We start from the raw sequence: 15,523 nt of genomic DNA, 5'->3' as shown, positions 1-15,523 counted from the left end.
AAAAAAAAAAAAAAATCTGAACCCATACCACCTCACTAGGTTTTCTACTTAAAGATTAAGACCCCAAATTTCATACTTATTTGTATGCTAGAATTGCTTAATTCGAAAACCTTGGTCTTGCCTTTGGAGACCATAAAATCCAGCATGGCCATTTTTTAGGTCTGTGGATACTTAATGGTCATAAATAAATTCCAACGCTACAACCTCTATGTTGATTATAACTCAGTTTGCCATTAATAAAAAACACAGTACCTATATCAAAGACCCCCTCAAGACTATTCCTGCTAATCATTTACCATGGCTTCATGGAAAAGCCAGTTGAGAGACTTATGGGGAAGACTGTCTGAATGACACACAGTTTATTCTTCCAGATGGAAGTTTTAACCTGGAGTCCATACACTGGAAAATACTAAGCCTCCAGCAAAATGATGTTCACACTAAAAAGTTTTTCTGAGGATAAGATATTCTAATTAGAGAGGCTTTTTTCAGATGAAAGCATTAATCTTGAACATTTAGATTTTTTCAATTAAAACACACCAACAGAAGAGAATCTGGCTGTCTCAATCAGTTAAGCATTTGCCTCTTGATCTTGGGGTTGTGAGTTCAAGTCCCACCCTGGGTGTAGAGATTACAAAAAGAAAAAAAAAAAAAAAAGACATGACACATCAACAGAAAACAATAAACTTAGATGCCCCAAAAGAACTGGTTCAGAGATTTACTTTGGCAATTTGCCTTTATTTTTACAGTAATAAAGCTGAGCAAAACCTCTACAGCATTTATACTCATGATATTGGAAATACTATTTAACTACAACTCTTTTTTTTTTTTGACAGAGAGAGAGAGATCATAGGTAGAGGCAGAGAGAGAGGAGAAAGCAGGCTCCCCGCTGAGCAGAGAGCCTGATGCGGGGCTCAATCCCAGGACCCTGAGATCATGACCTGAGCCGAAGGCAGAGGCTTAACCCACTGAGCCACCCAAGTGCCCCTTAACTACAACTTTGAACAGACCTTATATGAATACCCACTTAGAAAATTATCATTCAGACAAAAGACTAAGAAATGCTACAGTTTCACCTGAGGAATGGATATGTTTTCTTTAGGGAAAAATGTAAATCATCTAGCCAAATTCCCATGTGTGCTTTGTCACCTGGTCATTCAAAGTCAGTTTCTGCTTGAACTTTACAGACTCTACAGTTAAGAAATGCTTCTCTGTGGGGCACCTGGGTGGCTTAGTGGGTTAAACCTTTGCCTTCAGCTCAGGTCTTGATTCTGCACAGCGGGGAGCCTGTTCCACACCCCCCTCGCCTGCCTGCCTCTCTGCCAACTTGTGATCTCTGTCAAGTAAATAAACAAAATCTTTAAAATAAATAAATAAAATCTTTTTTTTAAAAAAAAAAAAAGCTTCTCTAGATTTTTCTCCTTGACTCTTACTTGACCATTCTTTTTTTTTTTTTTAAGATTTTATTTATTTGTTTGACAGAGATCACAAGTAGGCAGAGAGGCAGAGAGAGAGGAGGCAGCAGGCTCCCCGCTAAGCAGAGAGCCCAATGCGGGGCTGGATCCCAGGACCCTGGGATCATGACCTGAGTTGAAGGCAGAGGCTTTAACCTACTGAGCCACCCCGGCGCCCCTTGACCATCCTTAACTGAACTTCCACCTCAGGTCTTCTGTGCAACACTGTAAGAACTTAAAATTTATTGAGTTGGTCCATACAAAACTGTCAACATTCTACCTTTTGCAACCAACAAAATGGCAGTTTCACACAGTTCAATCTAATATTTCATAAATATTAAAAACCTGTTAGGTTAGATGTTGAGATTACAGGTAAATAAAACATAATCCTTGGCCTAAGGAGAATTAGTCAAGCAGGAGAAAAAAATCTAGTTAGGTAAGTGGAGATTAAGTACAAAATGCTACATACACAAGAAAGAACTAAATAAGGTATCTGGATGGCCTGACAACTCGGACTTTTAATCTAGAGAATGAGAAATCAGAATTTCTCTAAGCATGAGAAACGACAGAGAACATACAGAGTGGATACAGAACACAGTAAACTAAGAAAAGGAAGTGGCAGAACAGGGCTGGACAGGGAGGGTCACCAGGAACAAAGGAGAAATGGCTGCAGGTCCTTACTTGGAAAAAGAAAAGTGAATCCATCACCAGATACAAGACTCAAGATAGCACTCCTTCTTTCTTTGCCTTCATGATCTGACCTTCCACTTTCTTCTCCACTGCTTCCTTCCCATCAGTCTGTAAGTATGCCCAAGGCTCTCTCATCCTAAAAACACCAACACACCTTGTTGACTTAAAATTCCTCCCATACCACTGCCTCCTTTCTCTTGCTCTACTACCAACCTTCTAGAAAATACGCTATACTTACTTTTTTAACCTTCTGCTTGTCCTCTTAACCCACAATATCCGGCTAGTATGACCTCCTCCCACATACACACACACACACACACAAACACTAAAGAACTGCTGCTAAACTAATGACTTCGTAATTGCCAAACCCAACCAATATTTCAGGTTTATCTTACTTGGTATCTTTGGAGATCTGATCCTTAACCATTCTCCACTCTCTGAATTCAGGAACCCCCTTCTCATTGATTGCTCTTTTCTGGTTAGTTTTCATTTTCTACAGGATACAGCCAATGCGACACACACACACACACACACACACACTCACTCTCTCTCTCTCTCTGGAAAAGGAAATACTACAATTTCCAAGACAGGTTTCTGAGAACATTAAGGGATATTTAATACCATGACTGCTCAAGAATATCCAGAACACATGGTCACTGCAACCGTAGCTCTTGTCCCACTTACCTGTCAAACTGTTAGCTAGATGGGCTGTTAGTTCTGTGTTTGATAAATGGTTAAGGTCTTGATCTAAGCAGGACCTTGATCTAAGCAGCACTCCGCATACCTGCAGCGTTGGCAGGGACTCAACACAGACAGCCCAGGAGAGGCAGACCCATTTCACACCACTTTCACAAGTATGTTCTACCACCTCGACCCAACCTCCAACACCAGCAGTGACTCCTTTCTTCAATGTTAAGATCAAAATCAATACTCAGTCACCAAGTCCATCTCTTCTGTCAGATCTGACCTTCCACTTTCTTCTCTAAGCAACTCAGTCATTTCAGGAACTGGGGTTTTCAACCCCTTGGACCAGAGACAATTCACATGAACAACAAACAAAGAATTCATAAACAACATAACCTGGTGATTGTAGACCCAGAGGTTATAATTACATTTACGGACTGTATTTGCATCATATGCCAGGAGCCATTCTGGAGACAGGATAAGTAAGATAATCTGTGCACCAAAGAGTGAGTCTAATGGGAACACAAGCACGTAAGCAAACATGTGCTGTACGCTAAGTCCAGCAATAAATATATAGAGAAATAACAAGAATAGTAGGAAGGTGAGAAGATAAAAAGGTTTTACCAAACAGTCATAGGAGTGGGGAGGGCATTCTAGGTAAAAAGAACAACATGTACAAAAGGCAAGGAGTTATGAAACAGTGATGCTTTTAGGCAACTAGAAATACACTAATGCTAGAATTTTAAGTGCAAGGGACACCATCCTATGACCCAGCATTGCACTCAGGTTCGTTAATTGCAAGGGCAAAGATGGACTGTAAAAAGGCACGTACAAGAACAGTCACAGCAGTTTTAGTTATACTCAAACTCTGAAGAGAAGCAAAAACTAATGCCCATTGTGTTAGTGGTCCCCAAGACCACCCTCACTAGGTTTGATGATTCACTAGAAGAATCACAGGACTCAGCATACAGTTGTACTGAGCACATTTATCACAACCAGAAGATACGGAGGAAAACCAGCAAAGGGAAAAGGTATATGGGACAAAGTGTGGGAGAAATCAGGTAAAACCTTTTTTTAAGATTTTATTTATTTGAGAGAGAGAGAACATAAGAGGGGGGAAGGTCAGAGGGAGAAGCAGACTCCCCGCTGAGCAGGGAGCCCGATGCAGGACTCAATCTTCAGACTCCAGGATCATGACCTGAGCTGAAGGTAGTCACTCAACCAACTGAGCCACCCAGGCACCCCCAAGTACAAACTTTCCAGGATCCTCTTCCAAAGGATTCAAACAACATAAGCTTAACTGCTTAGCTCCCCCAGCAATAAGCTGGGACGACACACAGAAGTTTTTGCCAATCAGGGAAGCTTGCTGGAGACTTAGCTCCCCGGGTTTTTATTGAGGGGTGGTCACACAGACAGCCTCTGCCTGGAATATGCCCAAATCCCAGACCCCAGGAAGCAAGCAGGTGTTCAGCATCCATCACACTGTTTGCACAGTTTAGGTGTAGTAAGTCACTACTGGTTCTGGGACAACAGCAATAAACTTGAACTTCATGGCAACTTGTTGAAATCTCAGATACTAAATTAAGTGGGGGGGAAAAGGTCAGACTCAGGAAGAGTACATGCTACAGAACTTCATTTTAAGTTCAAAAATAGGCAAAAGCAATTGAGGACAACACAAGTCAGAGCAGGAGTTAATCCTGGCAGGGGGGTGGGGGCGGAGGGCAGGGCACAGAGATACCAAGCGGGAAAGTGCACAAGGGAACCTTAATGAGTACTGTAAATGTTCGGTATCTTCATCAGTGTGGCTGTTACTTAGGTGTTTAAAAATAATACAAACATGTAAAATAGACTATGTTATACACTTAAAATTAGTGCCTTTTACTATATACTATACAGACATTCTCAATTTTTAAATATTTTTTAAAGATTTATTTATTTATTTGAAAGAGACCAAGCAAATGCATGAGCAGGGTGGGGGCGGAAGCTGACTCCCAAGGAGCAGCGAGCCTGATGCAGGACTCGATCCCTAGACCCTGAGATCATAATCCGAGCCAAAGGCAGACGCTTAACTCACCTTGCCACCCAGGCAACCCTCTCTCTCTATTTTAAAAAAGGTCAAAGAGGAGACCAGTAGGGATTAAATCCAGCCATTAAACTGAAGCCAGATCATGATGGGCTTTGTGTGCTACCACCAGGGATCCTGACCTTCACTGTGCAGTGGTAGTTCTCCAAGGGAGGACTTTTGGACCCACAGAGGTCCCAAGACCCTTCCAAGGATCGACAAAGCCGAAACTACTTTCATAATTTTAAGATACCAATTTCTTTTCTCATTAAGCTGACATTTGCAATAATGGTACAAAAATAATTGCAGTGGGTAAAACTGGCATCTTAACAGGAATCAAGGCAAGGCAATGCCAATAAACTGTAGTAAGCAGTTACGGTACTCTCCGTGCTCTTCAATCACAGAAACAGCCAGGTTCTCTGACCAAGGTCCTTGAGAAAGCATTAAAAATGTATTTATTGGGCGCCTGGGTGGCTCAGTGGGTTAAGCCTCTGCCTTCGGCTCAGGTCATGATCTCAGGGTCCTGGGATCGAGTCCCGCATCGGGCTCTCTGCTCAGCAGGGAGCCTGCTTCCTCCTCTCTCTGTGCCTGCCTCTCTGCCTGCTTGTGATCCCTCTCTGTCAAATAAATAAATAAAATCTTTAAAAAATAACTGTATTTATTAAGTTTTGAACCTTGAGTACGGGCCTTCAATATTCTGTGAGACAAATGGGAAGCAAGCATGAAGCCCATCTGCTGCATATTGAAATATAGTAGTTGTTTCGAGGCCACGGGTTTATGTGACTGAGTTTCAGAAAGAATTGGGTTTATTTATTTATTTATTTATTTAATGAAACCTCTTTTTTATTTGAAAGAGCCGACCTACTATGGTTATCAAACTTTGGGTATTTGGCAAGCATTCTCTTGAAAACAAAGCAAGCTAGACACTTCAAATAAAATACTAATGGTCTGTACTTGTTGCCAATGATTAAAGTTTGAGCTTTGAAGGAAAAAACAGAACTCTGGGAAATTTTCACCTACACCCTTCCTCAATACTTTAAGACTTTTCTGTGAAACTGGTGATGTCTCAGCATAGTGTGTATATGTGAATATGTAATACATTTACTATGCAATATTGCATAACAGTGAACCAGTATTTGTCAAACGACTGAAGTATAGGGTTACAAAATCAGACATGGGTGAATGAGCTAGCCAAAGTATAGGAGGATCAATATGCTTTAATGTAACAAAGTTAAGAACAGTACACCCATCTGGCTTCAGATTCCATGTTGCAACTGACCTTGAGGAAGTTAAAACTTGCAGAGTTTTGGTGTAGTATCCAAGAGGAATACCCACAATAAAATGAAAAGGCTACCCAAAGAGTCCTCCCCCCCTTTCCAACTACATTATCTGTGTGAGGTCAAATTTTCTTCATCTATTTCAACCAAAACAACATATGGCAACAAATTAAATATAGAAACAGACTGGAAAATCCAGCTATCTTCTAATAAATCTGATACTGGAGAGATTTGCAAAAATGTAAAGAATGCTCACTCTTCCCATTTTCCTTGGTTTTCAAAAATCTAATTGTGTTAATATGTAATGGATTTGTAACTTTAAGATTAATTTATTTTTCCAGTTTTAATTTCTAACGGGCAAGTATCAATAGATACGATCCACATACACAAAAGCTCTTGAGGTCCTCAGTAACGGAGTGCTGAGAGGAAAATGTCTGAGAACCTCTGCCTTATGGAGCAGGTGATCAAACTGGCACTTTTTGAAGATCTTACAGGAACATCCAGGCAGAAATCCGACCACCCTGAAAGACTGAAGAAATGTTTCTAAGGGCATAGTGAACTTGGAAAAGACACTCAGAAATGCACACGTGAGAAGGGAGAGGAGCTCTGATGTCCCATCTCAAGGCTTTAAGAGATGAACAAAGGGTGGGCCAGTCAAGATGAGGAGGGAGCTACTCAGTAGAAAAGCTTAATGGGAAAGAGCTAAGCAAAGCCGGTGAGGCTGGCTGCTCGAGGGGAGTGCTGTACGAAGATGCGGTCTCAACGTGCGAGAGACATGATCGTGTTTACAGACAGAGGTGGAAGGTGTGGCAGCAACAATGCACCAAAAGGTCCTGAGAGTGTGAGAAAGATGGACTCCAATGCACAAAATTGCTCCCTGAATAGGGGATAAGCCACTCCCGCAATAGCCAGAGATTGGGAATGTAATCGGAGCCAAGTCCAGTTGGTGAAAGAACAGGACCTAGATGACCCAACTGTGCAGGACCCAGAGTGTATAAGCCTGTATTAGTCTCCCATTGCAAAGGAAAAGATATGCTTAGAGAAACTGAAAATCTTGTTCAAAAATCAACCAGTTAACAGAGCACAAGGACTCAAATCAGGATATCAGACAGCACATCTCCTCTTCCTCCCCTTCAAGATAGCATGAGAAATGGAGAGGAGGAGAGGAGACTGAGCAGGCCAGGGAACTGCTCCGTGGCAACTCTGAAGCTGTATGGGAGGCTCTCACAAGGGCAGGGAAAAACTGTTCTGTTTCATGTGAAACATATGGAAACCTTGGCAATGAGAGACCTCCCCAAACTCAGGGTAACATGCGCAGGAAAAGTGGCATGATGGAAGAACAGATATAACCTCCTGACCAGCAGCACTAAATTCAGCTTTGTGAAGTCCAAAATCCAAGGCAAGTTTGAGTTTCATTTGAAAACTCCTAAACTAACAGGCACCTGTGTGGCTCAGTCAATTGAGAATCCAACTCTTGATCTCAGCTCAGGTCCTAATCTCACCATCATGAGTTCGAGACCCATGTTGGGCAAAGAAACAAAAACAGAACCTCCTGGACTTAAGCAGGACCTCAGTAGTCATTCCTGGAGGTCAGGGATACAGAGGGATGAGCTTGGAAGACACACCCATCCAAGGACCAAGGGTGAGAAGGATAGGTCTGGGGAAAAACAGAATGACTAGTGGGATAGAGCTCCACACAGAGTAATGGGTGTGAATAGGCAAGAACTAAGGAAGAAGGGAGAAAGAGCAGACTGAAAACACTCCTCCAAGGGAGACCTGACCTAGCAGCAGCAGTAGAAAGCAGCAGCTATGAAAGGATGCAGGAGCCAAGAGAGACAGAGCACATCAACACCATAGTTACAGAAATTGCAAAGAGGTTTCCAAAGAAAAGCTACAAATATGCGTTCATCTAGCTTCCAGAATTCTGTACAGGGGCCTCCAGTGACTGAAAAAATAAAAAAATGAAAACCAAAACACCCCAAACACAGTTCTTTCCCCCAAGAGAACACTAGTCTAGTTGGAAAAAAATAGACTAATTGGGTGGAGGGGATAGAATTAGATTAGCCTCAGGAGATGAGTAGAGAGAAGAAATTGGTTCTGTTTTTAAACCTGCTGGGTTTAATATGCCTCCAACAGATAGAACTCCTTCAATAGGCCAATCAGACCGACGGGTTCTGAGAACAAGCAGGGCAACCTAAAACTTGGTCCCAGAAAGAGGGGCTAGTGCAGCAGGAATACACAGGCCCCTCTGTACAAGAGGAATGAAGAGCCAACAGAATGAACCACAGGGAATGTGGCATTCGGGGGGAGGAAGCCTGTAAGTGCCAAGACAAGAAAGACCTATCAGACAGGAGGAGGAGGGAGCTATAGAGTCTCACAAGACAGGTGGAAATTTTAAGTAGAAGGAAATAATCAGAGACCAACAGAGCAAAGGACGAGGTGCATGAATTCTAGAAATACCAGGCTGGAAATCAAGAGACCTGTGTTCCAGTCCTGGCTCTATCATCCACTCGCTGTATTAATTTAGAACAATCACTTCTCATGTTAAGCTTAGTCCTCTTATCTGAGAAAATAGACATTAGAATCTGTGTTTGTTAACTCTGAGTTATATCTGGGAGACAGGTCTCTAATATCTTCTGAGCTTCACAACAATTCCAAAATTACAGCTTAAAAAAAATGTCTCAAGAGAAAGGACAGACTCAGGAGACAGATGGCATCAGAGCCAGAACGCACAGAGCACAGGTGTTAACGTAGTAAGAGATTAAGCGTTCTGTCAAAAGACAAAAACATCCAACCAGCCCTTCAAGGTAACTGCTTTCCTCCAACAGAGAGCTACTCCCATACTTTTATCCAGAAGACTTTGGGCCAAGATGCTAAACCTGTCGGGATGGTACCTATATCTGCACAATACTGACCAAGAGTAAAGAAACCAGTAACGCTATTATAGCTAAGTTACTCCCAGAATCAACAGCTAGGTGCAACTGTGACCCATTTTTCGAACACAAACCTGTCCTCTGAGGATTCTGCATTACCTCAAGGCAAGTCATCACAAAATGCCTTAACAATCAAAAGTGTTCGGTGCCTGGGTGGCTCAGTGGGTTAAGCCGCTGCCTTCGGCTCGGGTCATGGTGTCAGGGTCCTGGGATCGAGTCCCAGCAGGGAGCCTGCTTCCCTTCCTCTCTCTCTGCCTGCCTGCCTCTCCGTCTACTTGTGATTTCTCTCTGTCAAATAAATAAATAAATAAATCTTAAAAAAAAAAAAAACAATCAAAAGTGTTAACTCACGGTAATCTGAAGGGTGCTCCAACTATATATGAATCCTAAAAACAAAGTGTAAATCAAAGGTTATCCATGCCTCAGTGTTCTTCTGCACTCCTGCACACAATGCTCAACCCCATTTAATCAGGAATTTTCACCTCAGGCCTGTGTTATTTAAAAACACTCATATTACACATTAAAGCAGCAAAATAATTCTTGACAGGAAACTTTTTGAATTCCAATAACAAAACTCTGTGAAATTTATGTTTATAATCCAAATTTAACACTGAAGTTTGGATACTGACTTTATGGAAAGTCAGATGATTTTCCCATGAAAAATGCAAAATATCACACACGTGATGTAACTTTTCATTCCATCCTTTCAGCCGGTTTACTATAATTGAGGTATGTCTTGTTTTGGGGTTCCTATCTTACACATAAAAACTTCTAGCACTTGGAATCTACTCTTACAGAAGGGGATGAACTCTCATGAGCAGGTGTGACCGAAACAGGCAGCAGCAAAGGCAGGAAAGAAAACAATGAGCATTTCCAAAGCAGTAATGTGGGGAGCCAATGAGCAGGGTCAGCGGTGTCCAAAAGACGTAAGAATAGTGAAAGGGTACAATCAATGCTTCCTGGCTTTAAACCAAACAACAGATAGAAGCAAAAAGTCTTATAACCTCCTCTTTTCCAAACTTTGGGTCTAACCCCCTTTCTACCCCTTACCCTCTGTCTGCAGGCTTTCTGGCAAGTTCTCCCCAGAGTGAGTACAGGTTAGATACTGCCTAGGAAAACAGATTTGCAGGACAGGATGGGATTAGCACAGCTCTTCCATAGGAAAGAAAATAATTTGCTATTTGATCCTGTGATTCTTTTACTGACTTCAACACTAGCTACTGAAGACAACAGTCTACACATGAATATCCAGGTTTGGTGTACATTCCTGTCCCAAACTTTAAGCCATTAATTTCCATTTTAAACAAACACATAATATATTTTAGGGAATGGTCATTTAGTCAAGGTACCTGAAACCAATGAATAAGAAAGTCTACACAGGTACTCCCTACCACAAAAACATTAAAATAACAGCAGAGAGCTACTTCAGTCACCTCACCCTTCTTCCCTACCCCCAAATTCACAAACACTTAACTCATAGCTGAGTGCCTGAACTAAAAACATTTGCTAGAGAAGCAGGTGGAAACCAGGTAACATTCTAAAGTTTCCATCTTTCCAAAAACCCAGGCATTAAAAAAAAAAAAAAAGTTATCTGGTATTGGAGTCTGCATTTTTGCAGAAAAATCCCTTTGGCAAAGGCTCTGAATATGGTCTTTACTGCTTTATGCTTTAAATCTTTTGGGAATAAAACACAGAAATAAAGGTACATATCCTTTTACATCTGCAAGTACGGCTGTGTACACTGCTGTGAGTTCAAGTTTCTTTCACCCAGAATGAAAACCCAGTCTCTCATTCCTAACACAGGGCTATTTTATGTCCTGGAAGCTTATTCCAGAAGATCTTAGCACATACTGCTAAAACCCTTATTAATTCTTCCTGGAAATCTAAGAGGTATGATTATGGGAATTTTAGCTGAGAGAGAAAAGGTGAGATTTAATAAGCCACATTCTACTTTTAGAGGTCTTAAAACAATTACATAATTTCAAATCTGCCTATCTCAGAAGAAGAAATTTATTGAAGTTTTAACTGTCCTGAAAAAGGAAAGTCTGTTGTGCAGAGAGTTGGGAGGGTCACCCCCACAGTGGGAGGAGCCTGATTTCTCCAGACCTCTGGCTCTCTCAGGATCAGCTAACTGCTCTGACACACATCGTGGAATGATAGACACAGCACATTCCTCCTGACATCATCACTGCTGCACTAATGCTCAGAAGACCCACAGTGACTTCCACAACAACCAGAGATTCCCTCCAACGCAGGGAAGGTTTACTGTGCCTGCAAATGGACCGGGCTATAAAGCACTGCATTTTTTTTTCTTCTTAAATTTTATTTATTTTGACAGAGAGAGAGATCACAAGTAGGCAGAAAGGCAGGCAGAGAGAGAAGGGGAAGCAGATCCCCGCCGAGCAGAGAGCCCGACGTGGGGCCGATACCAGGACCCTGAGAACATGACCTGAGCCCAAGACAAAGGCTTTAAACCCACTGAGCCACCCAGGCACCCCAAGCACTGCATTTCTTATACAATGTACACCAACAAGAACTCCTTGACCCCTATGACTTACCAGAATGCACACAGTTTCACACTTTGAAATATGGCACCAGAAAGACCTAGGTTCATACTTGGGTTTTATCCCTTGACATCCCTGTAACTTGATTTCTGAGCCTGACCTCGTCATTTGCAAAACGGGGGGAAAATCTCAAAAGAAGATTTTTAAGACTGAGATCCCAAACTAGCCCTCAGCTTGACTCTTGTCTTCAGAGACATGTTACCTTTGATCCTTACACTGTTCACAATTTTTTTTTTTTTTAAGATTTTATTTGACAGATCACAAGTAGGCAGAGAGAAGGGGGAAGCAGGCTTCCAGCGGAGCAGAGAGCCTGATGCAGGGCTCGATCCCAGGACCCAGAGATCATGACCTGAGCAGAAAGCAGAGGCTTAACTCACTGAGCTATTCAGGCACCCCTATTCACAATTTTTTAAGTGCTACATTTATAACAGAGACTAGTAGCTTAACTAGGAAAAAAAGTCAAAGATCCATCAACTCTGGGCCCACATTTTTATGTGACAACAACCAGCTCCTGGCAGCTCCCTTCACACACAAACTTTATAGCTCAGTAGGCACTACTCTTCTCTCTCTGCTTCCCTCATTGATGTAACCTCAGTCCCCTCCAGGGATCTGAGCACACAACCAGTTTTAAAGATTAAAAACAAAATAAACACCTTGATGACTCATGAAAATACTCAGTAAGGCAGCTAGTATCACGAGCTTACTTGCTAACAAGTTTGGTGGGAAGCCTGGAGTCTTCCTACTTTCACCACCTTCCTCTGCTTTCTGCCTCAAGATCACTGCCATGAAAGGTGGGCCCGGGTAGAATACCCACCCCCGCATCAGGTGCTTATGGCCCAACCCCAGTTGCAAATGTTTCCGTTCTCCTTGACCCCACGCACCAGCTCTGGCGGTGCAGACAAGCCTTGGGGGGCAGGGGGCGGGGAAGGGCGGGGGGGGGGTGGTGCAAGCATTTTTGTATTACCAAGACTGACTTACACATAGGGTGCCCAACTTCCAAATTCTAGTCCTACAGACTGAGCATGCATGGCCAGGCCTCGCAAGTTTCAGTCCAGTCACTGTGACAAACACCAAACTCTACAGCAACGTGTTCTGGGAACAAAGAAGCCAGCTTCACCGGAACCACGGAAGACCAGGGGTGAGCCCCTCAGCATTACTATCGTGAGGGGCTCCCCCCCCGCCCGACCCCGAGCCCAGAGCTCCCCTGAGCTCCAGAAGCAGAACTTCCTTCCCTCCTCTCCTACCTACGACAAAAAACCAGCCAAGCAGCGAAACAATCACCGGCCTGAGGTCTCCGAGGTTTTGTGCTGCCTGTTTGGACTTACTCTTATTTTTAACCCAGCACGCATCCCCAGGCTCAAACGGAGCCTTAGGGTGCAAACTATGCTCCCCAGCCACACTTCCAGCCAGCACGCTGTCACCTGGGGTTGGGGGAGGGGCGCAGATGAGAAGCAGGCCGCACACCTGTGCCTCCCAGAGAGCCAACTGGCTCGCCTGCCCCTCGCCCCCGACACATGACGCAGAGCAGTTTACTCAGGTGCCAGAACAGGGAGTGAGGCGGCGGAGCGGTAGCCAGGGAGACCAGAGGCAGTTGCCAGAGAAATGCAGCGCTGAGCACCGAGGCTTGGGGTGGGGGGAGAGTGCGCGTGGGGGAGGGGAGCCCCCGCCCCCCCCCCCCCGCTGCGCTTCCAGAAGCGCCCCCTGGCTTCCCAGCGCTGTCACGGAGGCTGCGGGCGCTTCGCAGTGCTCCCGGGAGGCACGTGCAGAGGGCCGAGGCCTGCAAGGCGCACCCCGCTGGCCGCCTGCACCGGGGCTGCCTCGACCTCCCCGAGGCCCCGGGGCAGCCCTGGGCCCCGTCACAGAGCCTGTGGCCGGGCCCGGGCACCCCGCGAGCACGCTACTAAGTCAGAAGCGACTGAATGACACACAAGACCCGCTCCAGGACGCCGCCCAGGGAGCGACGCAAGTGACGCACCCAAAGGTGAGTGACCTGTCCTTGGTCCGGGTCCACACCACCCCAGTGGGGCTGAGGGCTGGCCCAGGCCTTCCTGGCCCGCTACCCCCGCAGCTGCAGCTCCACCAGACCTGAGGCCGGGGCGGAGTCCGCACCCCTTCGTCCCAAGTTGGTGCACCCGGCCCGGAGCTGGACTGACCAGAGAAGGGCAAAACCAGGGCCGCATGCACACGTCCTCTCGCCGGGCCGCCGGGTCAGGAAGGCTGAAGCAGGTGCGGCCTACGCTCCCTCCTGGGCGGCGCAGCCTCCACGTCTGCACGTCCGCCCGCCGGGGTCCGCAGGACCCACCTCAGAGCCGCCGCCTCAGGCCTCCCCCGCGCGAAGCCCCGGTGCACGTGCTAGGCCACCCACCCGCGAGCGACCCCACCTAGCTGACCCCGCCCCCAGAACGCGGCTCCCGCACAGTCGAACGTGTGAAGCCACGTGACCCACCGGGCTGGGGAAGCCGGGCCGCACGAGGGGCCTGATCCCTCCGCCTTAAAGGAGCCGCGCCCGCTGCCGTCGTGGCGCTCTCCAGGCAGCGTAGGCCCGGCGCGGGGGAGTCGCGGCCGCCCATAGCCCCGCCCCACCCGGGCCGCCCGCCCACCCCCGCCGCCCCCTGGGTACGAACGAGGCTCGCGGTGGGCGCTGCGAAGCGCGTGAGCTCCCTGCGCCGGCGTCTTCGGGTCTCACGTGCGACGGCTGCGGGAGATGGAAGTGTTCCCGGCGCCGAGGCGCCCCTCCGTCCGGTGGGCTCCCGTCTGGACATACACTCGAGGCCACGGGGAGTCCGCAGCGCAGCCTGGAGGCCCCACCGGCCGCCCCCGGAGGGCCGCGGCGCCTTTAAGCCCAAAGGCCCTGAGTCACGAGGAGGCTCCCTGCCCCCCCTCGCCACACGCCCCTCCACGAGGCCCCACGCCCGCGGGCACGTGACCCGCGCCCCGCCCGGGACTCGCGCTCACGGGGCGGGGGGGCGGGGAGGAGGGGACCGCGGAGCCGGCCGAGACTGCGCGCGGACCGTTAGCTGCCGCGGCCGGGACCGCGCCCCGCCCAGCCCCGCCCCGGCGGCGGCAGGCGGCGGCGGGCGGCTCTTACCAGCGGGAACGCCATGGGGCCGGCGTAGCCCTGCGGGACGGACGGGCGGGCCGGCCGGCGAGCGGCGGGCCGGCGCGCCGAGGGACGCGCAGACACGTGGGCACTATTTTTGCAGCGAGCCGCGCACAGCGCCGCGCCCCGGGCCGCTTATAAAGCCCCCGCGGCGCCCCCCCCCCCCCCCCGCCGGCCGGATGCGAAGCACCTGTGTCGGCCCCGCCCGGGCCCCCGCCCCCGCCGCCCCGCCCCTCCCGGCAAGCCGGGCGGAGGGCTCAGCCGCCCACTCGGAGCCGGGCTCCTGGACTGGGGCGGCCGCTGCCCGCGCCCGGGAGCCCAGAGGCCCGCGCCCAAGCGCGCCACTCACCCAGTGACCCTGCTCAAGTCACTTTCCTCCTCGCGGCCTCACTCTCCGCACCCCGTACGCGTAGGGCGCGACTTACCAGACCCTGCGACGCGGCGGCGGCGAGGTGCTTTGTCAGCAGAGCCCCGTGTCCCTGCTCCTGTTCTTCCAAGGACCCCTCCAGGGCGGGGGCCAGCCGCCCTAGCCAGTGCCCTAGCCTTTGCCTCTGCCCCCAGGACTGTTAGATCTGCTGCTCCGTGTGCTGGAATGGCCCGGGTGCTGGAAAGGGGGACGCGTCGGGGTTTCCCAAAGTTCCAAAGACACCAGGGATCCTCTCTGGACCGTAGTTTCCTGGGGAAACCGCTTCCGACGCTCCTGCCCTGCTGTAATGGGAAGCTTCAGGGAGAGCGGACAAGGGACAGGGCGGGGATCACAGG

General features: G+C 47.6%; 1 protein-coding gene across 7 annotated transcripts in view; it reads right to left on the bottom strand.

Annotated features, from left to right (window-relative positions):
* CPEB1 (cytoplasmic polyadenylation element binding protein 1) overlaps positions 1 to 15,315 on the bottom strand; it is a 104,086-nt gene extending 88,771 nt beyond the window's left edge. For 2 of the 7 annotated variants that reach the window (XM_059371492.1, XM_059371494.1), the window contains exon 1: positions 14,286 to 14,587. In XM_059371492.1, the coding sequence (XP_059227475.1) occupies positions 14,286 to 14,423 (138 nt within the window). In that variant the 5' untranslated portion in view covers positions 14,424 to 14,587. Of the gene's footprint in view, positions 1 to 13,814; positions 14,038 to 14,285; positions 14,588 to 14,749; positions 14,766 to 15,186 lie in introns of those variants that run through there. The other 5 variants (XM_059371495.1, XM_059371496.1, XM_059371507.1 and 2 more) reach the window with 4 other exon arrangements.
* Positions 15,316 to 15,523: the final 208 nt, after the last annotated feature.

Source organism: Mustela nigripes, chromosome 13 (genome assembly GCF_022355385.1).
Source record: "Mustela nigripes isolate SB6536 chromosome 13, MUSNIG.SB6536, whole genome shotgun sequence".
Classification (NCBI taxonomy): Eukaryota; Metazoa; Chordata; class Mammalia; order Carnivora; family Mustelidae; genus Mustela; species Mustela nigripes.
This window is presented reverse-complemented; position numbering and strand designations above follow the sequence as displayed.